The 22,365-nt window shown below is 53.7% G+C and overlaps 1 protein-coding gene across 2 annotated transcripts in view; it reads left to right on the top strand.

The window, feature by feature from the left end:
* Positions 1-22,365, top strand: part of ZNF423 (zinc finger protein 423) — a 327,403-nt gene that overhangs the window by 171,717 nt on the left and 133,321 nt on the right. For both annotated transcript variants that reach the window (XM_060130610.1, XM_060130611.1), the window contains exon 4: positions 18,493-21,707. In XM_060130610.1, coding sequence (XP_059986593.1) covers positions 18,493-21,707 — 3,215 coding nt within the window. The remainder of the gene's footprint in view (positions 1-18,492; positions 21,708-22,365) is intronic.

The following is a 22,365-nucleotide window of genomic DNA, read 5'->3' as shown; positions in this document are numbered from 1 at the left end:
ATTTGTAAAATGTGTCTAGTGAAAGGATTATGTGTGGTTTAAATGCATTAATACACGCAAAACATTTATGCTTAATAATATAAGTAAACAAAAATAAGTGAGCATGGCATATAGTAAGTGCTCAGTGAACGTAGTTTATGATGATTTTCAAGTCTATTTATGACAATAGGCACAGTGTAGGGTAAGATGAGGGCTTGGTTACGGCATAAGGACGTGGTGGCCATTCAGGCTGAAAAAGCAGAGGTGGCGGCAGGGGGTAGGGGTGCCTAGGGAAGGGTCCGCGATGCCGAGAAGGGACCAGGGGACTGCATGCCCCAGTTGTGATGTCTGGGACTGCAGCTGCCTTGCCCCACACTTGGAAGTCGAGTCAGGGGACTGCCCCTGGCCACAGCCGCCTCCGGGGGGCGCCTGTCATGCCAGCCCAGCCACACGGGGCTCCTCCTTCACACTGTGGTCCCAGGCCAGGTGGCCACCTCCCCAGCTGCTGCCCCTGCACTCGGGGCCTTCCCCAGGCTACGTTAATCTCCTCCCAACCCAGGTGGGGCTGGAGCAGTCTCAGTCATCGAGGGTTGACAGCTCAGCAACAAAACCCACAATGGCAATTTTTCTGGAGGCTGAGACGTGAAAGGCCAGGGAAAATTGAAATTTTCTCTGCTGAGTCAAAGACTGGCTGAGTATAAAGGGTGGGTGGGGCCCGCAGAGTGGCTGCACTGCTGGCACCAGCACATCGGTGGGGAATCCTAGGGCTCTTCCCCCTCTTCGGGGCCCAGCCCGCCTCTTCTCCCCTGCCTGCCTCCGGCCAGGTGCTGTGCTGGGCACACCACGCCCCGCCCCCCCCCAGCACGCTCCCGGCCTGGAGCGGGGCGAGGGGCACACAGCGAGCTGCAGTCCTGTGCGAAGTGGAGGCCAGAGGAGGAGCCTCACAGTGGGGGCCTGAGGCACTTTTAGGGATGGGCAGCCCAATTTTAGATGGTTCATGCAATTTTTAAAAAGGTAATTATGTTTGTATTTTAATGGACATTACAAAACATGATACACACGATTTCATCAAGATAATTATTTGGGATTACACTCAGGTAGGTAGCACTGTTAGGCCTAAAGCAGGTGAAAGGACAAAGTTGAGTGATAGTAATAAAAGTAAGTAAGTAGGGCTTCCCCGGTGGCGCAGTGGTTGAGAGACCGCCTGCCAGTGCGGGGGACACGGGTTCGTGCCCAGGTCTGGGAGGATCCCACGTGCCGCGGAGCGGCTGGGCCCGTGAGCCATGGCCGCTGAGCCTGCGCGTCCGGAGCCTGTGCTCCGCAACGGGAGAGGCCACAACAGTGAGAGGCCCGCGTACCACAAAAAAAAAAAAAGGGAAAAGTAAGTAAGTAAATAAATAGGGTACAAGTCTGGAAGGTGACCCGAGCGTGGTGAGTCACTGGATGGACTCGGCTTGCGAATCTGGCGCCACCACCTTAGGTAAGTGTCGTGGATGGGTTTCCTGAATGGAGAGCTTGAGGCCAGGACTTGGGTCCAGGTTCTACGATGGGGAGGTAGGTGCTCTAGGAAGCAGGAGTGAGGGACAGGGAGAGTGAGGCAGGGAAGGGAAAGGTCAGTATTGAGGAGGAGTGTTAAGGTCACGGCTGCGGGACCCCTGGGCTCGATTCAGCTGGAACCTTCCTGTATGTGCAAGATGCCCCGCAGGCTCCAGTCCCCCTTTGGATGAGGACCACCTTCTGGAGAGAGGCAGAGCCCTGGAGGCGAGAGCTTGAGGTGGGGCCTCAGGCCCCGGCGCTCAGACCGTCCACCGCAGCTGCGGCTGGACCGAGCGGCTGGGGGCTGTGATGCACGTGCCTGGGGCACCTGCCGAGGCAAAAGCCCCCCCGCTCTCCATCCCCAGTGTGTTCTATGCAATGGGACCAAGCTGTGACGGTCTTGTGGGATTGCCGAGAGGGCCCCTGACACATCACGGGGCAAAGAGAGCGAGTGTTTTGGGGGAGAGCTTCCATCCTTCCAGCTGTGGGAGGCTCCTCAGTTCTCCAGATGCTTGGGGGGATCCTTGAGCTGGTTCTCTGTGGATTCGACTGAGGTGAAAAACAGCGGATCCGGGCTTCGAGGTCAGACAGCATGCCTGCCTTGTCTGCAGAAGTCTGACCCTCCCAGCCCGAGCAGAGTGTCCCCCAAGACGTGTCTGGGCTGAAAATGAGGACTCGACCCTGACATCCTCCGGGGGTTCTTGATTGGGCATCCAGCCTGGGCTCTAAGGGAAGCTGGCTCCGGAGGCGGGGGGCGGGGATGTTCTTGCTTCTGAGCAGGTGTCACCCACTCAGTTTCCTTCACTCCCATATGGTGATTCGCACACACAGCATCTCGGGGTGATTAAAAGCACAGCCTGTGAGGTCAGGTGACGCATATTCAAAGCCCAGCTCGGCCATTTCTGACCTGTAGGACCCTGGAAGTGTTAATTAACCTTTGTAAGCCTCAGTTTTCTCATCTGCAGAATGGGGCCTGGCAAGAATAACTCGTCAGACTGTTGTGAATATTAAATGAGACAACATGTGACATGGAGCAAACAAGAAATGTCTAGCACATAATAAATGTCATTTATTATCCATATGTTATAGGCATGTATGTACATATTTAATATGAAATATAACATACTTATTAATCATCTTTCCACGTCTTTAAGATCTACGTTAGACGCTTCAAGTTCTAGGTTAGAAGCACCATGAGGTTTTCTCTAATACTGGGTTTTGTGAAAATTATAATACGAATCTGGTTATTTATTCACATTCTTTACCTTCATTGAATACTTCCTCTGTCCACACCTCCAGTAAGAAAGTCAGGATACAAGCTGCGTTCTGTAAATGAGCTGAGGAGAGCCCGGAGGCCAGGGGTTTTCCCAAGGTCACACAGCTGCTTGGGGCTGGAAGCAGCCCCAGAACCAAGGTGCTGGTCCAGCCCGCTGGGAGAGGCCCCGGCCCAGTGCCGTGCGTTTTGCTGTGTTCTGCTTGGGGCCAACCAGACCTGGAGGGGAGGCAGCAGCTCCTGTGTGGATGAGCTCTGATTCTCCCCGGGGCCTCCCTCCCTCAGGGAGCACTGAGACCTCCTGAATCTGTCTCAGGCCTCACCCAGATGCCCTGCCTGTGACCTCCCCCTGCCACCTGCCCTGATCGCTGTGAGCGCAGAGCTAAGCCAGGTCTCTGGGGACTGGGGGGCATGGCCTGGGGGGGTGGAGGGCTGCTGGCGGGGCCAGGTGTGGCAGCAGGCTCTTAGGACGGCCATTCCTGAGCCTCAGCTCCCAGGCCCTACCTGGCACCGTCTCTCACGTCTTCTCCCTGGAGGAGCTGGGGCTGGAAAATCATTGCAGGGGCAAAGCCCTGGAGAGACCACGCAGACTTCAGCCTGCTGTTCCTGAGATTTCCAACTTCCACGCTCACTTCTACACTGGAGGTCCCAGGCTTTGGTCATTTGTACCCCTCTGCCATAGTTTTTGCAGGATTTCCGTATCACTGGTGCTATGATTTACCTAGTATTTTTCTTTAAGTCCTCTTTTTGTACTTTAATTTATTTCCTTAATTCTGCCACTGGAAAATCAGTATCATTTGCTGTAAGTAGGCAGTGACCTTAAAAGTAAATTGAAAACAGACCCAAAGAAAAGCTCACGTTCAAGTTCTTCCAGCCAGAGCTTTGGCATTCTGAAAACCCCGAGCCTTGGGGTCTATTCTCTCTTTGTTGGAACGTTAGAGAGAAATTAAGGACGCGGCACCAGGTGGGGTCCTTCTCCTCTGCCTGACGGCTGAAAAGGGAATCGAAGGGGCACGAACTTTCTCACTTTGTGCATCAGTGTTAGGCTGCCCCCTAAATCACCGTGGGTCCTAGTGATGGTGCACGTCCCATGTTTGGGGGACGCGGGTCAGTGGAGAGCCTCCTCCTTCCTCAAAGCACGATTTGAGTGCCCCTGCCTCCCAGCATGTGGCTCCTCCCTGCTCACGCTTCCCTGAGCCTGCCCGGGAGGGAGCTGTCCGGGCCTCCCCCAAGGGAAAGCTCCCCAGAGCCCTGCAGATGAGTGTGAGCTGTGCTAGGCAGACCCCTTGGACGCATTGGACTGCTGTCTCCTTAGTTTGATGGCTTTCTGGAGAAATATGGGATCATTCCAGGCTCTTTCCACTACCTGCTGTGAAACTCGGGGCCCTTGCCCTCTCTGAGTCTCAGGTGTCTGATCTGTAAAACAGGGAAAATGATGGTGGGCACCACGTAGGATGGAGGTGGGGATTTAATGAGGTAAAGCTTATGAGGAGCTTGGCACCGTGCCTGGCACTCACGGGGGGCTCTGTGGTTGGTGGCTGCAGGGTGGGACTGGGCCGTGGGCAGTGATACCAGTCTGAGGTTCAAAAAGTGGCTCAGTGTGACTATGTTTCAGACCTGAAAGAATGAGGGGGGACACAGGGGCTCCCCAAGGACTCAAAATAGACAGTGATGCCAAGTGCCACAGTGCAGGGTAAAAAGTGGCAGTGCCCCCAAGGTCAGGGAAGGGCACCAGTGGTGGCAGAGGGAGTCAGGGAAGGCTTCCTGGGGGCAGTGTCTTGAAGGAGGAGCCCCTGCTGATCAGGCCGGGCGTGCCGTGGTGGCAGTACGGGCCTCTGGACGTGTTGCTCACCTCCCTCCCCACAAAGGAGAAGGAATATCCTCTCCCTTTCAGAGCTTCAGCTCTGGATGCCGCGTACTCTTTCCGCTGAAGTTGGCCGAGGAGATGCCTGAACACTTCTCAGAAAATTCGAGGACTTCCAGACTGCAACTCTGACATCTGCAGCTATAACGTAGGGAAGGGAAGAATGCTATCCAAATAAACTTAATCCTAATCAAAGGAGTATTTTCTTACAGAAAAGCTTCACCTATACTTAATAGTTTTAAATTGTTCCACGTACCAATTAGAGGTTTAATTTTGCTGTTCCCTCCAGTGGCTGGAGGATGTGTGTGGTTTGCGTTTAATCAGAGTTGGGTTTTTTTTTTTTTGGCTGGTTCCAGGGAGGGGAGGAGATGAGGAGACTGTTTTGGGGTTTCCTTCTGGTCCTGCCAGGACCCGTGTCTAGGGTAGAGGTGCTGGGTGCCTCCGAGTTTGGGGTTCTTTGCCGGGGCAGCGTGGACGTCACCAGGGAGTGAACCAGAGTCCCCTCGTGCCCACTTGAGGGCAGCTGGGATGTTCTGCCACCACATTCCTTCCTGGAGAACCCAACGCCGAATTAAATATATGGATTATCCAAAAATGTCTGCAGCAATAAGGTGAGTTATTATTGATTCACAGAGCACGACAAAACATCGCTGCATGAATTAGCAAACAGCTGTTTCTAATTTGAGTTTAGAAGGGTACACAGAGGAACTTGTTTCTCTGTTCACTCCTTTCATTTATAATGAATTTTAATCACTGCTACAGGTGAGAAAAATGTAGAAACAAGCTTGTATCTTGTGGAAGAAACAAAGGAGAGACAGATGCTAACAGATTTCCAGTCTGTGATAAAAAGGATGTTTTGGTACACTTTACATGTAATTAGAGCGCAGCTGTTTCCAGTCCCAGGTCCACGAACACGGCCGAATGTGGGCTCTGCCGATCTCCAAAGGGAGGAAAGAAAAACAGTGATTCAACCCTGAAAGCATCTTGCTTTCTCTCGAGTCGAGCAGAGAGCCCTTTGCTCCGGCCCTTGGTGGTGTCATTTCGTGAAAGCTCATGGAGGTGACTTCGGAGACTCTCTGCAGCCGCAACGGTGGGAGGCTGGTGGGGTGAGATTGGGGAGTGCAGGGTGCCCGGCCAGGGGGCTGATGGAAAAGCCTTCCAGAGCCCCTCTGCTAGTAACAAGAGCCCCATCTTTGGGGCTCATGGGGGAATATTGGGGCCCTTCTTCCCTGGCAGGAGCCTATCATGACACTCCACCTTAGCTAGTTTGATCACCACCAGCTCTCGGGCGAGTTGACGAGTGCTCTATTTTTTTTTTTCCTGGTATGTTTAATTTCTGCAATAAAACTCAAGCTCAATTGCATTTTCAGTATCAGTGCTAAGTAAATTTGTCTAAGGGATGGAGTAGCCGGGCAGGCTGTGTGTTCTGTGGGGTCAGAGGCTTCAAGGGGAAAGGCAGATGTCCCCTTCCTGTCCTGGGTGTCCAGCAGCCCTTTGGGATGGCAGCCTGGTGGGTGAGGGGCAGGGGTGCTCTGGGAGTCAGGCCTCATCCCCCACGCCCTCCACCGTGAGCCTGGAGACCCGGGTCCAAGCGCCAGCGAGGCTGCTGGTGCCTGAGTTTTCTGTCTATACGATGAGGGGGCTGGGCTGGGGGCTCTTGTAGGCTTCTTTCCTCTCTGATGTCCTGGGATTGTAAATGGCAAGGGCCCGATGGGCCTTTATGCAGGTTGAGTGTCTTTTGCTTAGAAAATCATCTTCTGTAGGGGGATAACTGCTTGTCCTTAACTTAGACCTTCCTGGTTGTTAATCAGAACTCAGGGAGGTGGGACCCCTCACTGTCTTGTGCCCATTCAAACCATCACGGCCATTGCCTGCCTCTCTTGCCTGTCTCTCTCTCCCTTTCTCTGCCCTGTGACCTTATGTTGAGCTGGGAGCCAGTAGCCGGTGACTATTTTTATCTAATAGAGCATTTCTCATATATAACCTGTTACAAACATTCACTTATTTCATCTGCATAGCAACTCTATAATTGGGACTATTATTATTATTCCCATTTTCCAGATGAGGAAACGGAGGCAGGTTTCTTCTTCTGTACAACTGAGGAGGTTCATTAACTCGACGGAGCTGGGAGTCTAAGGCTCCTTAGTCCAGCTGCTGGACTCGGCTGCCAAGCAAACACAAGTGCCTTTGGGGCCCAGGACGCCTCATAGTGAGGAAGGGGACCCTGTCGGTCTGGACAGACAGGAGAGTGAGCACCCGGTTCTAACGGGGAGCGGCAGCTCTGGTCTGTCATGGCTGCACCAAATGCAGGTCCTGTGTCTCCAGGTCTTTGCCTTCTCCTTCCAGAAAACTCAGAAGTGGATGTTTTAAAAAACGTTGAGTGTTCTTGATTTCTAAATGTTGGCATTTTTACAAAATAACTGATAACTGGGTGGTCCCCAGACCATCTGGTGAGAGGACAGTCACGGTGATCTCTGTCCCCCTGCTCAGGTCATCATCTCTCTCAGTCCCGCTGGGAGTCCAGTCCCAGCTTTTCCATTTACCATCTGCTCTGTGACGTCGGGGTTTGATCTAACCTCTCTGTTCCGTTTCCTCATCCTTGGGGTTGACCACGCAGCTTACTGTGTAAACCCAGATCCTTTGAGTGTGAAAGAGGGACACAGGCTGGGTGGGATGCTGGGTTCCATCCCAGGTTCCCTGGGTGTGTGGCGCCCTGCTTGCTTGTAATATGGAAATAACAACCACCACCACTACCTCAACCATGAGGAGCTGCTCCAACGTCAAAGGGATAATGGGTGTGAAAATGCTGTGTAAAATTTTAAATGCCATACAGTTGATGGGATTTACAATGAATGAAAATAGTATGAGTTCCACTAGTAACCTCCTTCATTTATTGAATGCTTAGCAGCATATACACATTACCCATTTTGTAAGGTAGACACTCTTATTATCCCCATCCTATGGTTGAGGAAATGGGGGCTCAGAGAGGTGCAGTGACTTGACAACCGTCACACAGCCAATGAGTGGCAGCTCAGTCTAAGCGAGGCCATACTCTCAAAATATGGTTCTGCTGTCTCCCAGTGGCTGATGTCTCCTTGAGACTGATGGAGTCTCTTCAAAATAATGCTGATGGTTTTGGTTCCCCAGAAGGTTTATTAAGGGCCCGGATGGCAGTCGTTGGCTGTCAGGTGGCATTTCAGCAGCCCCTAGAGACAGCTAGAAAAAGGCATGCCGGGCCATGGCTTTCAGTCTGTTGGGAGGTCTGTGGGCCCTCAAGGATATGTGCCAAGTGTCCCTTAGAGGTGGGTCAAAGAATAGGACCCCACCCTTCGCCCACCAGGGCCAGCTCCTCCTCTCAGTTTGGGGCCACTGACCTCTGCATGCCAGCCTCCACCCTCATGCTGCCTGTTGACCCTTGAGCACCACCCCCGCCCAACCTACTTAATTTTGATTCCCAAACTGAAAGAATGATCCCTGCTTTCCCTGTCTGTGGCCTCACTGGTGATGATGAGATCATAGCTGCAGAGGCACTCTGAGCTCCCTGGAGCAGGGAAGGGTGAATACAAATCGCTGTTATTTTTACTGAAAGCATAATTCTAATTCAAGATTTTAGGTGGAGCCATGTCAGCTCCTGGTGTCCTTTAGGAGGCTTCTTGGCCTGCCTCTGAGGAAAGACCCTCCAGCTGCCTTTTCCCCTTTCTTCTCAGGGTGGACTCTTGATTTCTCAGGGGCTGGGCCTCCAGCCTTTACACCATACCCTCAAATGTCCCTTTAGGGAAATCAAATATCTACATGCACAACTGACTACTGCTTACATGAAAGGTTTCTTCCCCCCTCTTTTAAAGTGCTTCCCTGGTGGCGCAGTGGTTGAGAGTCCGCCTGCCGATGCAGGGGACACGGGTTCGTGCCCCGGTCCGGGAAGATCCCACATGCCGCGGAGCGGCTGGGCCCGTGAGCCATGGCCGCTGAGCCTGCACGTCCGGAGCCTGTGCTCCGCAACGGGAGAGGCCACAACAGTGAGAGGCCCGCGTACTGCAAAAAATAATAATAATAAAAATAAAGTGCTTCAAAGTGGCAAAGCATTGGTTTAGGGTTGAAACTTGAGATGGTAACTAATTGACAGAGAGGTTGGGCAGACAAGAGCAGAGAAACCTAAGAATGCTGGGTACCTTCTGCAACCCTCAGAGGTCCAGGCATATAGAGCAGACTCAACAAACATGCGCCGAGGGAAAGAACACAAACCGGGAGATGTCCAGCGGGAAGCTGGGATACCTACTATCTGGCATTCCTCATTCCTGTACCCAGGGAAGCCATCACTAGTTGATCACAGACTCTTAGAGCTACAAAGCCTCTTAGAGACCAATTCATCAGATTCCCGCTCTCAAGAGTTGGAAAAATGAAAGAACAAGAGGGGATGGGTGTACTTGCCTCTACATACATCCCTATGCTTATTCAGTGCCAGAATCTGAACCTAGTCCAGTAGTGATCTCATCCACTGTGGCTCATGGTACCACCCTCTGGGCTCAAAGTTCTACTCTCTGGCTTTGCCCTCTGAATTATCTTTTTTTTTCTTTCCTTTTTTAAATGGAAATTATCACATGTTTGCAGCTGAGTAATTTTATTAGCCTATTTCCTGCCTGTAGAATTTGGGGGCGTTCCTCAGTCTTCTTCCATCTCCTTTTTGGTCCAAGCTGGCAGTGTTTCTGCTGGTATAAACTTTTCAAGAAGCTTGTGGGTCTCCTGTGTATGTCATGGGAGATCTACACCGTTAGACAAGAGTTCCCTACATAGATTTTTTTCTAGATAATCTGATCTCTACTTTTGGCTTCTTCTGGGATGGCTCCAGGGCAATGCCCCCAAATTTCTAGATGCTCTCTGGTTTGACATAGAGGATATGTGAGTCACATTCTTAATATCTTCAAAGAGTCTTTTGTGTGACTGAGTGTTCCAACCTTTTGATTCTTCTGAGATATTAGCAAAATGTATAGTCACACTCTTAGTCTTTTCCCTAGAGTGTGATTTGCTGATAGTGAATCTCTTAATTATAATGTCTTTTGCAATTTGGTTAGGCTGAGAATTTCCAAAATCATCAATTCCTGGTTCTTTTTGCTTAACAGTTCTTCTCTCAATCCATCTCTTTCCTCTCCACTACAAGCAGCAAGAAGAAAACAGGCCATACCTTCAATATGTTGCTTGGAAATCCCCTCAGCTAAATATCCATTTTTATCTATCACTAGTCCTGTTTTCCACATAACTGTGGGACATGATTCCCTAAAGCTTCCTGGCACTGTATAACAAGTATCCCTTTCTTCCAGTTTCCAATATCAAGTTCCTCATCTTCTAAGCCCTCGCCATCAGTGCCTTTAATGTTCATGTTTTCTCTTATGTGTTTGTTCATGATGATTTAGGTATTTTTTACGGTGACTTAGGTTTTCTCAAATGTACTCCTTACTTCCTTTTGAGTCTTCACTAACAGAGTCAGTTTTTCTATGAATAATCTTTTAAAGGTAATATAGGTTTTTTCTACCACACTCTTGAAAATTCTTCTAGTCACTGCCCACTGCCCAATTCCAAAGCCACTTCCGCACTTTTCAGGTATTTGTAATAGCATCACCCCTCTCCTGGTGCCAATATCTGTATTCGTTTCCTATTGCTGCTGTAACAAATTATCGTGGACTTAACCGGCTTAAAACAAGAACAAATTATTATATTATAGTTCTGTAAATCAGAAGTCTGACATGGATCTCACTGGGCTAAAACCGCAGGGCTGTGTTCCTTTCTGAAGGCTCTGGAGAGAATCTGTTTTCATGCCTTTCCCATTTTTAGAGTCTGCCCACATTACTTGGCTTGTGGCCCCCTTCCATCTTCGAAGCCAGCAATTGTATCACTCTGACTTCCTCTTTTGCCTCCCTTGTCAGCATTAAGGACCCTTGTGATTACATTGGGCTCTCCCAGGTAATTTAGTATAATCTCTTTATCCGAAGGTCATCTAATTGGCATCCTTAATTCTATCTGTCTGCAACCTTAATTGACCTTTGCCATGTAATGTAACATATTCCTAGGTTCTGGGGATTAGGATATGAACATCTTGTTGTGGGGAGGGGCATTACCTTGCCTACCACAACCTCTGCACAGATTATTTAAACATCCTGCTCTGCCTGCCACCAAGTGAGGCAAGAGACCAGCTACATTCATTGGTGCTTGGCGTCAGAGCCAGCCTCGGGTAATCCAGCTTGGTAAAGCCAGCCACCGACTCTGCCCACTTTGGGACATGCCTTTGTCTTTGTGGCGGGTGGGGTCATAAAGTATGAGGACCTCTTCTTGGCTGTCCTTGAGTTGTAGGGGTTGGCACTGAGCAGCTTGTGCAGTGGGGCAGGCCCTGAACCGGCACTCAGGGCCTGGAGAGGCAGTGTAGTCTAGTGGTTAGTGAGTGGCTTTGGGGTGGGGTTAGTGGTACATTTGCCACTTGCTAACTCCATGTGCTCAGAAAGTTGCTTTCCTTCTTGGAGCCTCAGTTTGCACGGTTAGAAAGAAGGGGATGTAACAGCACCTACCTTGTTGCGATGTGAGAATCAAAGGAGAAAATGCTGGCAAAGGATCTGGTTTATAGAGAATGTTCCGTAAACAGTAACTACTGTGGTTTTTATGAGTTTAGTTCTGGATCTGTCTGCTCCTGCTCTGTGGCCTCTGTTTCCCTGTCTGTGTTAAATAAGATGAGTGATGGCCCGTTAACTTCCTCTTGCCTCCCCTCCCCCTTGCACCGATCCTACATGTGTGCATATAACTGAGTTGCGGAGTATTCTGGGATGGATGGCCAGCTTTGTCACCTGGTAGGAGGTAAGGACCAGGGCAGGCACTCTTGTCGCCTTCTTGTTGGTGGGCCCCCCTGGGCCTAGTTTGAGTCTGGATGAGTCCCTGGTAGGCATGGAGACAATGAGGATGCCCCACCCAGCTGGGAGCTCTGGCCTGGCAGCCTCCGTCTCCTACTGGGCCTTCATACCGTGGGATCCAGGACCCCACTCTGGTCCAGGGGTTAACTGTGCTGGGCCTCTCAGGAAGCTCACACCACAGTTTACTGGAAGCAGCCCCAGGAAAAGGCCTCAGAGATTGCCCAGTCCAGCCATGTCACAGAGGCAGAAGCACTCCCACCCTCCCAGCAACAGAGTGGCCTCTGGGACCGAGTTCGTCACAGATCCAGGCTCCCCACAGATCCCTCTGCTGCACCAGGTTTACAGGAGCGCAGGGAGACAGATGGGTAGAGATTTGAAGTTTCCTAAGAAGAGATCAGCAATTCACCCAGATGTTGCTCCAGCTGAATTTGCATCGTTTCATGTCTGGAAGCCACCTGTCTGGTTCTGGCTGCCTCTGTGGGAAGTGCAGTCAGTGGTGTGTCCTGAAGCACATTCATGTCTTGCAGCTTTTGTCACCTCGGGCTCTGGGGAGCATTGATCTGCCCTCCCAGGATGCCCGGGCTGCTTTGTGCCCACTTTGGGTGGACCTCACCATCAGCAGAGTTGGACCTGCTGACCCTTATCCCTGGCTGGAGACCCCTCTCTAGACTACAACACAGCTCCACAGTACCCGTCAAATGCTGTTGTCTCTGCTTGAACAACAGGATTTTGGTGATCCTGCCCTAAAGCCTCCTTTTCAGAGGGGATGCACAGTTCCCTTCTTGAAAGAGAAAACCTGATGGTTAAAAGCTTCTACTCTAGCACTGGGAATCAGGAGACCTCCTCCTCCAATTTGCTCCCCACTCTTTGAACATTCCACTTGTGCACTCCTCTGCTCATGGCAGACATTACCAATTGATTTCAGCACTCATTTCTTCTGAGCCCAGATAGGGCCTCAGAATCCTCCTGAACACAGTATTCGAGGTGACCACTAACAATTTACCGTCCCTGGAAGTTTTCTTCTCTCTCTGGGCCTCAGCTTCTTCCTCTATATCAAGCGGGATTGGCGTAGATGGTTCCTGAGTCTGGGGTCGGGCCACAGTTATTCCCATTCCTGGAATTCCCAACGGGGACAGAGGGGAGGCTCTACCTGGAGCCCCGTAGAGCTTTGTCTTGTGGGGAGGGAACTTGCCTCCATAGCAATTTTCATTTTCCCATGGAATCGGGTGAATAGCAAGGAGACCTTCTGGGGCTTCGTGAGGAATCGTCGAGCCTTTTTGTGGCTATTATGGAAACAATCTGGATGATTGGAATATTGTCCAAAATGACTTTTATATTCATCCAGAGGGGACTCTTGAGGCTCAAATTCCAACTTCCCATATTACGTGGAGGCAGCCGAGGGCCAGGTCTCCTGCTGGACTCTCTGTCCAGTGCTCTTTCCTCTGCCCCAGCATGTCTCCCCCAGGCCCCTCGCTTGTCCCAAGTCTGCCTGCTGTGCACGGTCTGGACTATCCAGGGGGCAGCGCCCAGGTGGGGTGCACTCGAGTGCACAGGACCCCACACTGGGGGCACTTGTGGACTTGGAAACTTCACTCCTGGGACCGCTCAGCTTTTGTCCCCTCTGGAGGCTGGTGGTCATTTTTATTCACTTGAGTGGACCTGCCCATCCCAGGGATGTCCTAGAAACCTGGAGCTGCCTGGGCATTGGCTGTTTACACCTTCCCCCTCACTGTTCTTTTCAGAGCCGTTTATTCCTCTAGCACAACTTCAGTGACAGAGGGCTCCCTCCCTCCTCAGCCTGTGCCCCTCGCTGCAGGAAGGTCCCCCTTTCCGCTCACTCCTCTGGGCCTGTGGGCTAGCTACTCTCTCTCCTGCATCCAGGTACTTCCTCGGCAGCCCCGACCTGGATTCTCTGTGACTGGAGGAGCGTGGAGCTGAGGGTCCCAGCCGTCCTGGGTGGTGGCCACTCTGCTCTGCCCAGACAAGGTGTGTCTGAGGCCACGTTGTCATGGCTGTGGCCTCAGCCTGTGGAATTCACCAAGTGTGGCCATGTGAGCTTGGGGTCCACCTGACTCTTTCTGCCACTGATGTATCCCAAAGCCCAGTTAATGTTCTTTTTTCTATATAATTGAGTTTTTATCGAAATTCCTCCCCTCTTTTATGCTTATTTTCATTCTCTTCCTGCAGCAGACTGCAAAAGCCCCATATAACCCATTTCCTATCAGGCCTTTTTTCAGGATTAGTCCTTTGTTTTTTTTTTTGTTTTTTTTTTTGCGGTACTCGGGCCTCTCACTGCTGTGGCCTCTCCCGCTGCGGAGCACAGGCTCCGGACACGCAGGCTCAGCGGCCATGGCTCACGGGCCCAGCCGCTCCGCGGCATGTGGGATCTTCCCGGACCGGGGCACGAACCCGTGTCCCCTGCATCGGCAGGCGGACTCTCAACCACTGCGCCACCAGTGAAGCCCCAGGATTAATCCTTTTTAAATGACTTTAATTTCCTTTTTGAAAGTGATTTTTCTATTTATTTTGTTATATTTCTTTGTACTCATTCTAGCGGGAGGGGGAGGCCAAGGGTCTGGCATTAGTCACTGGGTTTCCCTCTTGATATTCTCATGTGACAGGGGCCCCTCCCAAAGGAGAGAGGCAGGGTAGCATGGTGGGTGAAAGCACCGACTCAGAACCAACTAACTGGGTTTGAATCCTGGCTCTCCTGCCTGCAAGCTGTGTGGCTTTAGGCGAGTTACTCAGCCTCTCTGTGCCTCAGTTTTCTCACCTGATTAGGGAAATATTAAATAATAATAATAGTGCCTATCTCATTGGGCTCTTGAGAGGACTGAATGAGTTAACACATGTAAAGCTTTTAAAGAGTGCCCGGCACATAGTAGACTCTATCAAAGCATTCACTTGGACATGAAAAGGTGGTTGGTCGAGCTGGACTTTCCTTGAAACTACCTTCTCCCTGAGTTCTGAAACATTCAAGTTGAAGGGGACCTTGGGGTTGCCTTCATCCTGTTTCTGCACCCCTTCTCTTTCTGCACATCTGCTTGAGGGTGTGTGCTGCACCGGCTGCACTGTGTGATGTCTAACAGTCAGCATGAGGGGAGTGTTGCCGCTGTAAGAAAAGGACCCCCCCTTCATCTGCCGACCTCCCTGCCCATCCATCCCGAGTGTGCTGGCCCCAGTCATCTCTCCAGTCTGCTCCTAGAAGAGTAAGCTAAGTGCCCCCCAAACAAAATGCATTTGGAGGGGATGGGGCGGCAGCAGTCAAGGTTAAACGTTGTTAAGGTAAAGGCTTTAAACAGGGCAATCTGAGTTGGGTCTTTATTTGTCAACATGCCCATTTCCCCTGATTGGATCTTTTCAGTTTAAGGAGCCTTATTTTCGTTTCAATTCAGATGATTATAATCTCAGCAGTTGCTCAGTTTGTTGTTCCCAGAATAATGTGCTTTGCTTTAGTTTTGAGACTTGTTTGCAGAAACATAAAGCCAGCCAGGCAACCCCGCCATGAACCTCGGGGACTGTGGTGCTGGGCAGGTGGCTTCTTCTTCTCAAAGACTGGGTGGGGTTGCAGGTGGAGCAGGGTGAGAGTAGACCCCGCAATCCTGGTCAGACACCACTGGGGCCTCCGGCTGTGTGACTCAGGGCAAGTTACTCACCTCGCCGAGCCTCAGCTTCCTCATCTCAAAAATGGGATGTTACCAATGGGAGGATGAAAAGAGATTAATTGTGGTAATAGAAGCACTTAGCACAGTGCAGGCACTTGGGACGTGCTCACTAGATGTAGCTGCTAATTTTATTAGCACTGGTGGTACTCATTTGTGCTAATTATTATTACTGGCCAGATAGTGCTTTTGTTTGTCAGTTTTATTGAAGTATAATTTGCATACCATAACATTCATTTGTTTTAAGTGAGCAATTCAGTGACTTTTAAGTAAATTCACAGAGCTGTGCAGTCCTCCCCGCAGTCCAGCTTTCAGGCGTTTCCATGATCTCAGAAGGATGCCTCTTGCCCATCTGCAGTCGATCCCTGCTCCCTCCTCTGGCCTCAGGCAATCACTAATCTGCTTTCTGTCTCTACAGATGTGCCTGGTCTGGACAGTTCATGTAAATGGAATAAGAGTGCTTCTTCACATTACGTGTTCTCATCCACCCCTCACAACACGTCCCTGTTTGCAGATGTGTGAGCTGACTCTGAGAGTTTAGAGGAACGCTTGTGGGGTGGACAGATGAATGGAGGAGCAGGGTTCAAGTGCACGTGTCTGCTCTCATCCTCAGACAACGTGAATGAAAGACGTGTCCGGGCTTGGTCTTTCTGGCAAGGCATCTTCCTTGCCCCCCTCACCCATGAACTGGCCTGTCTTCCATTTGTCGGCCCTGCGAGCTCCAGCCAGCCTCTGTACCTCCCGGGCCTCGGGGGCCCCTCCCTGCAATGCAGACGATGGGCCATTCTGGTGGTCCTGTCAGGGCTCAAAGGAGAGCCGGCCCCTGACGGCATGGGAGCTTGACACGGGGGTCCCTCTCCTGGTCTCACCTACTCAGGTGTAGTCTGGTACGACTGACCTGTGTCAAGGGGCCTGACTGTGGACAGGCCTGGTGCTGTCCTTCCCTGGGGGACGTCACTGTGGTTGTGCCTCAGTTTCCTCGTCTGTACAGTGGGAGGGGCCCTGGTTCCCGCCTCCCTCGTGGTTAGAACCGCCCTTAGCAGAGGTACACAGGAAGGGCTCTGTGGCAGCTTGCGTGAGTCTGAGCTAAGACATCAAAATAATAAAAAGCTGGTGGAGCCTGGCCAGGGGGTGGGGGCCGAGCACATCCCTCAGCTGCCCCATCTCCAGCCATCTCCTCCCTTGGGTCCCTTTGTCTGCGCCCCGCGTAGCCCAGCTGGCAAGAGCTGGGAATTACCCGGCAGGGGCCGGGGTGCCTCCCGCCGCATCTCATCTGAGGAGCTGGCAGCCCCGCGTCCTTCCCATCCGAAGGCCCTGTAATGTGAGGCTCCCAGGGGAGCGGGCGCCCTCACTTTGGGAGGCATCCTGCTCTGGGTTGGGTGACGGGGCTTCAGAGGCAGGGAGGCTGCTGGGAGTTGCAGGACTCTGGACTGGGAGCTTTGGAGAGCAGCGTCCTTCCAGGCAGAGCTCTGCCAGCGATGCCAGCTGGGGTCCGGCAGATCTTCACACGGGCGGGGCCAGAGGCCCCGGGCGGGCACCAGGGTGGTGCATGGACCCTAGGAGCAGGCTCTGAGTGACCCCGAAAGACCATTTAGCCGGCCTTGCTTGTCTCTCCAAGTCTTGGGTTTGGCAGCTGGGAGAGCCTGGGGGTATGGGACCCCCGGGCTGAGCCGTGCCTCCGTGATGGTGTGTGTGTCTGTGTCTGCAGGTGAGTGTGCATGTATGTTCAAGCTTGTGTGTGCATGTGGGAGTGATTGCAGGGGAATGGATATGTTTGTGTGTGTGTGAGAGTATGTGACTGTGTGTGATTGTGTGTGGGTAAGAGTGTGTGTATGACTGCATGTGTGTGAGGGTGTGTTGGAGTTCACATGTGAGTTGTGGGAGTGGCGTGTGACCTGTGTGTGTGTGAGTGTGTTTATGCGTGCAGGTGTGTGTGCCGGTGCCTGCCCAACCTCGGAATGTGGCCCCCCTGCCTTGCCCTTCTAGAGGGTCTGGGCTGCCTCTGGCCAAGAATTTCTGGGTTCCACCGGTGAGGCTTTTCCGAAGACTAAGCTGGCTTGGCTGGGGGCCGGGGAGGCGGGGGCCGTGGTCTGTTTCCTTGGGGGTTAGAAGAGCAAGGTCAGTGCAGTCGAGTCTGAGCTTTTGTTTGTCTCTCCCCTGCCCGTAGCAGCCTGTGGTCCGTTTCATTCATTATTAAGTCTTAAATCCACCCAACACGAAACTTGAGCCATGGAATTCACTCCCTGCTCAGGCTGGCTCGGTTCAACCCCTGCCGTGTCTTGGGAAACTTCACTGGTTTAATTTGCTGTGTCCGGTTTGCCTTTGTTTTTTCCACAAATGGCCAACCCCTAGTGCGGGGGTGGCCCCTGTCCCTGGGGAGGGCGGGCCACATAGGGTGTCCGTGCAGGCCCCGTCCGCACACGCCACAGGGGATTTAAGGGCCCACTAGGCTCTGAGATCTGTGGCTGTCTGGGTCCTGGCCCCATCTCTGATCACCACACCGTCAGGCCATCACCCAGGGTCCTGAGCGAACTTGGGGCAAATCCAGGGGTGGAGGGGGAACAAAGAAAACGACCGCCCTTGGGATGGTTTGGGCTGGGAACCCTGCAGCCCCTTCTCAAGTGCCCCTCGTTTACGCCCGTGTGTGCTCTCGGGGCTGATACCGTGTGCCTGTAACTTCCGCCTCATATGTCTGTGGGCACCTGAAGCAGCAGTTCCAGCTTTATCAGTCCCCCCTTCCCCGCGGAATGTGGTGTGGCCGAATTCATTAAAATGCATTTTATTTTCTTGCAGAGTTTTGCTTACGTCCCATTGCACCAGTGGGATTTCCCCCACAGACTAGGGGTTGGAGGGGGAGTCAACCCCCGTGTCTTGATCGAGTGATGGGACTTACCTCCTTTGGGCCTATGGGACTGATGGTCTCTGAGGACATTTCAGGTGACTTTTTTCCCAGGCTGCATCCCCCCCACCCCCCATCAGGGAGGTGACTGAGACCTCACCTCCTGTTGGGGGGCTGGGGGCTGCATCCAGCGAGGTCCAGGAAGGTGTTGCCCAGGGGAGAGGCGCGTCCCCTGCTTATCCTGCCACCCTTCTTCCACCCCCTCTGCAGACTGGAAGGCCCGCATGTCCACTTGTTTCCGGCCCCCCAGACTCCCTCCCCCCACTCGCCCTGCAGCAGTTGGCCAGCTGCACAGCCTCAGCCCGCGAGCTTTCAAGAAGCTGGCTCTGTCCTTGTGTCTCGCGGCCCTGGGAATTGCCTCTAATCCCTCTTCTGCCTTCCCTCTGCAGATGGTGACGACGACCCACAACTCTCCTGGGTGGCCTCGTCTCCCTCCAGCAAGGATGTTGCGTCCCCCACGCAGATGATCGGAGATGGGTGCGACCTGGGCCTGGGTGAGGAGGAAGGGGGCACGGGCCTGCCGTACCCTTGCCAGTTCTGTGACAAGTCCTTCATCCGCCTGAGCTACCTGAAGAGGCACGAGCAGATCCACAGCGACAAGCTGCCGTTCAAGTGCACCTACTGCAGCCGCCTCTTCAAGCACAAGAGGAGCCGCGACCGGCACATCAAGCTGCACACGGGCGACAAGAAGTACCACTGCCACGAGTGCGAGGCGGCCTTCTCCCGCAGCGACCACCTGAAGATCCACCTGAAGACCCACAGCTCCAGCAAGCCCTTCAAGTGCACCGTCTGCAAGCGCGGCTTCTCCTCCACCAGCTCGCTGCAGAGCCACATGCAGGCCCACAAGAAGAACAAGGAGCACCTGGCCAAGTCGGAGAAGGAGGCCAAGAAGGACGACTTCATGTGCGACTACTGCGAGGACACCTTCAGCCAGACCGAGGAGCTGGAGAAGCACGTGCTCACCCGCCACCCCCAGCTCTCCGAGAAGGCCGACCTGCAGTGCATCCACTGCCCCGAGGTCTTCGTCGACGAGAACGCGCTGCTCGCCCACATCCACCAAGCCCACGCCAACCAGAAACACAAGTGCCCCATGTGCCCCGAGCAGTTCTCCTCGGTGGAGGGCGTCTACTGCCACCTGGACAGCCACCGGCAGCCCGACTCCAGCAACCACAGCGTCAGCCCTGACCCCGTGCTGGGCAGCGTGGCCTCCATGAGCAGCGCCACTCCAGACTCCAGCGCCTCCGTGGAGCGAGGCTCCACGCCGGACTCCACCTTGAAGCCGCTGCGGGGCCAGAAGAAGATGCGGGATGACGGGCAGGGCTGGTCCAAGGTGGTCTACAGCTGCCCCTATTGCTCCAAGCGGGACTTTAACAGCCTGGCCGTGCTGGAGATCCACCTGAAGACCATCCACGCGGACAAGCCACAGCAGAGCCACACGTGTCAGATCTGCCTAGACTCCATGCCCACCCTCTACAACCTCAACGAGCACGTCCGCAAGCTGCACAAGAACCACGCCTACCCCGTGATGCAGTTCAGTAACATCTCCGCCTTCCACTGCAACTACTGCCCCGAGATGTTCGCCGACATCAACAGCCTGCAGGAGCACATCCGCGTCTCCCACTGCGGCCCCAACTCCAACCCGCCCGACGGCAGTAACGCCTTCTTCTGCAACCAGTGCTCCATGGGATTCCTGACCGAGTCCTCCCTCACCGAGCACATCCAGCAGGCCCACTGCAGCGTCGGCAGCGCCAAGCTGGAGTCCCCGGTCGTGCAGCCTGCGCAGTCCTTCATGGAGGTCTATTCCTGCCCCTACTGCACCAACTCGCCCATCTTCGGCTCCATCCTGAAGCTCACCAAGCACATCAAGGAGAACCACAAGAACATCCCGCTGGCCCACAGCAAGAAGTCCAAGGCGGAGCAGAGCCCCGTCTCATCTGACGTGGAGGTGTCGTCCCCGAAGCGGCAGCGGCTCTCGGTGAGCGCCAACTCCATCTCCAACGGCGAGTATCCCTGTAATCAGTGCGACCTCAAGTTCTCCAACTTCGAGAGCTTCCAGACCCACCTGAAGCTGCACCTGGAGCTGCTGCTGCGTAAGCAGGCGTGCCCCCAGTGCAAAGAGGACTTTGACTCCCAGGAATCCCTCCTGCAGCACCTGACGGTGCACTACATGACCACGTCGACCCACTATGTGTGCGAGAGCTGCGACAAGCAGTTCTCCTCGGTGGACGACCTGCAGAAGCACCTGCTGGACATGCACACCTTCGTGCTCTACCACTGCACCCTGTGTCAGGAGGTCTTTGACTCCAAGGTGTCCATCCAGGTGCACCTGGCGGTGAAGCACAGCAACGAGAAGAAGATGTACCGCTGCACGGCCTGCAACTGGGACTTCCGCAAGGAGGCCGACCTGCAGGTGCACGTCAAACACAGCCACCTGGGCAACCCGGCCAAGGCACATAAGTGCATCTTCTGCGGGGAGACCTTCAGCACCGAGGTGGAGCTGCAGTGCCACATCACTACGCACAGCAAGAAGTACAACTGCAAGTTCTGCAGCAAGGCCTTCCATGCCATCATCCTGCTGGAGAAGCACCTGCGGGAGAAGCACTGCGTGTTTGACGCGGCCACTGAGAACGGCACGGCCAACGGGGTGCCCCCGGCTACCGCCAAGAAGGCCGAGCCGGCCGACCTGCAGGGCATGCTGCTGAAGAACCCCGAGGCGCCCAACAGCCACGAGGCGAGCGAGGATGACGTGGACGCGTCAGAACCCATGTACGGCTGCGATATCTGCGGGGCGGCCTACACCATGGAGGTGCTGCTGCAGAACCACAGGCTGCGGGACCACAACATCCGGCCGGGCGAGGATGACGGCTCCCGGAAGAAGGCTGAGTTCATCAAGGGCAGCCACAAGTGCAACGTGTGCTCACGGACTTTCTTCTCGGAGAATGGCCTCCGGGAGCACCTGCAGACGCACCGGGGCCCTGCCAAGCACTACATGTGCCCCATCTGTGGCGAGCGCTTCCCCTCCTTGCTGACGCTCACTGAGCACAAGGTGACCCACAGCAAGAGCCTGGACACGGGCACCTGCCGCATCTGCAAGATGCCCCTGCAGAGCGAGGAGGAGTTCATCGAGCACTGCCAGATGCACCCCGACCTGCGCAACTCCCTCACAGGCTTCCGCTGTGTGGTCTGCATGCAGACGGTCACCTCCACGCTCGAGCTCAAGATCCATGGCACCTTCCACATGCAGAAGCTGGCGGGCAGCTCGGCTGCGTCCTCCCCCAACGGCCAGGGGCTGCAGAAGCTGTACAAGTGCGCCCTGTGCCTCAAAGAGTTTCGCAGCAAGCAGGACCTGGTGAAGCTCGACGTCAACGGGCTCCCCTATGGCCTCTGCGCCGGCTGCATGGCCCGCAGCTCCAACGGACAGGTGGGTGGCCTGGCCCCGCCCGAGCCTGCCGACCGGCCCTGCGCCGGCCTCCGCTGCCCCGAGTGCAGCGTCAAGTTCGAGAGTGCCGAGGACCTGGAGAGCCACATGCAGGTGGACCACCGTGACCTCACTCCAGAGACCAGTGGGCCCCGGAAAGGCGCCCAGACGTCGCCAGTGCCCCGGGTAAGTGCAGCCTACCCGAGCCTGGACCTTGCTCCTTGGGGCTCCGCTCATGCCCAGAGGAGCCCCCGTGCTGAGCTCTGTGTTGCCCGGTGGCGTTCCCTCTAGTAGCCCAGAGAAGCAGCGCCGTTGTGCAGCGGTTAAGCACGTCTGATTGCAGTAGACTCTGAGTTCAAACCCCAGTGTCGCCATTTCCCTTCCTGTGTGACATGGCATTTATCTTCCTGGGCCTCATTTGTCAAGGGCTCGTCTGTAAAATGGGAATAATAATTGTCTCGACTTCATAGAATTGTTATGAGGGGCCCGTGGCATAATGTAGATAAAAGGCTGATGCAGTGAGCGCTTCCTCAGGGTTGGTCGTCTTGGTCATTGATCGCGGGGTGGACTTATGCACACACTTATTGGGTCTTCTTGGGCAAGTGACTCTGTTCTCTAGGCTTTAGATTTAGGGATCCTTTGACAATTTATGGAGATAATATACACATAAAGGGCCTGGAACCTGGCACTTAGGGCCCGGTCACGCTAGCAGTTACCACCAGCTGATACTATTACCATCAACGGCATCACTATAGCCAGTGCAGTTGCTGGTACATGGAAGGCCCTAGGAATGTTTCCAGTTACTGTTATCGTTAATGACTGACTGATGATTGATCAAAATTGT

The sequence above is a fragment of the Lagenorhynchus albirostris genome, chromosome 19, assembly GCF_949774975.1.
Source record: "Lagenorhynchus albirostris chromosome 19, mLagAlb1.1, whole genome shotgun sequence".
Lineage (NCBI taxonomy): Eukaryota > Metazoa > Chordata > Mammalia > Artiodactyla > Delphinidae > Lagenorhynchus > Lagenorhynchus albirostris.
This window is presented reverse-complemented; position numbering and strand designations above follow the sequence as displayed.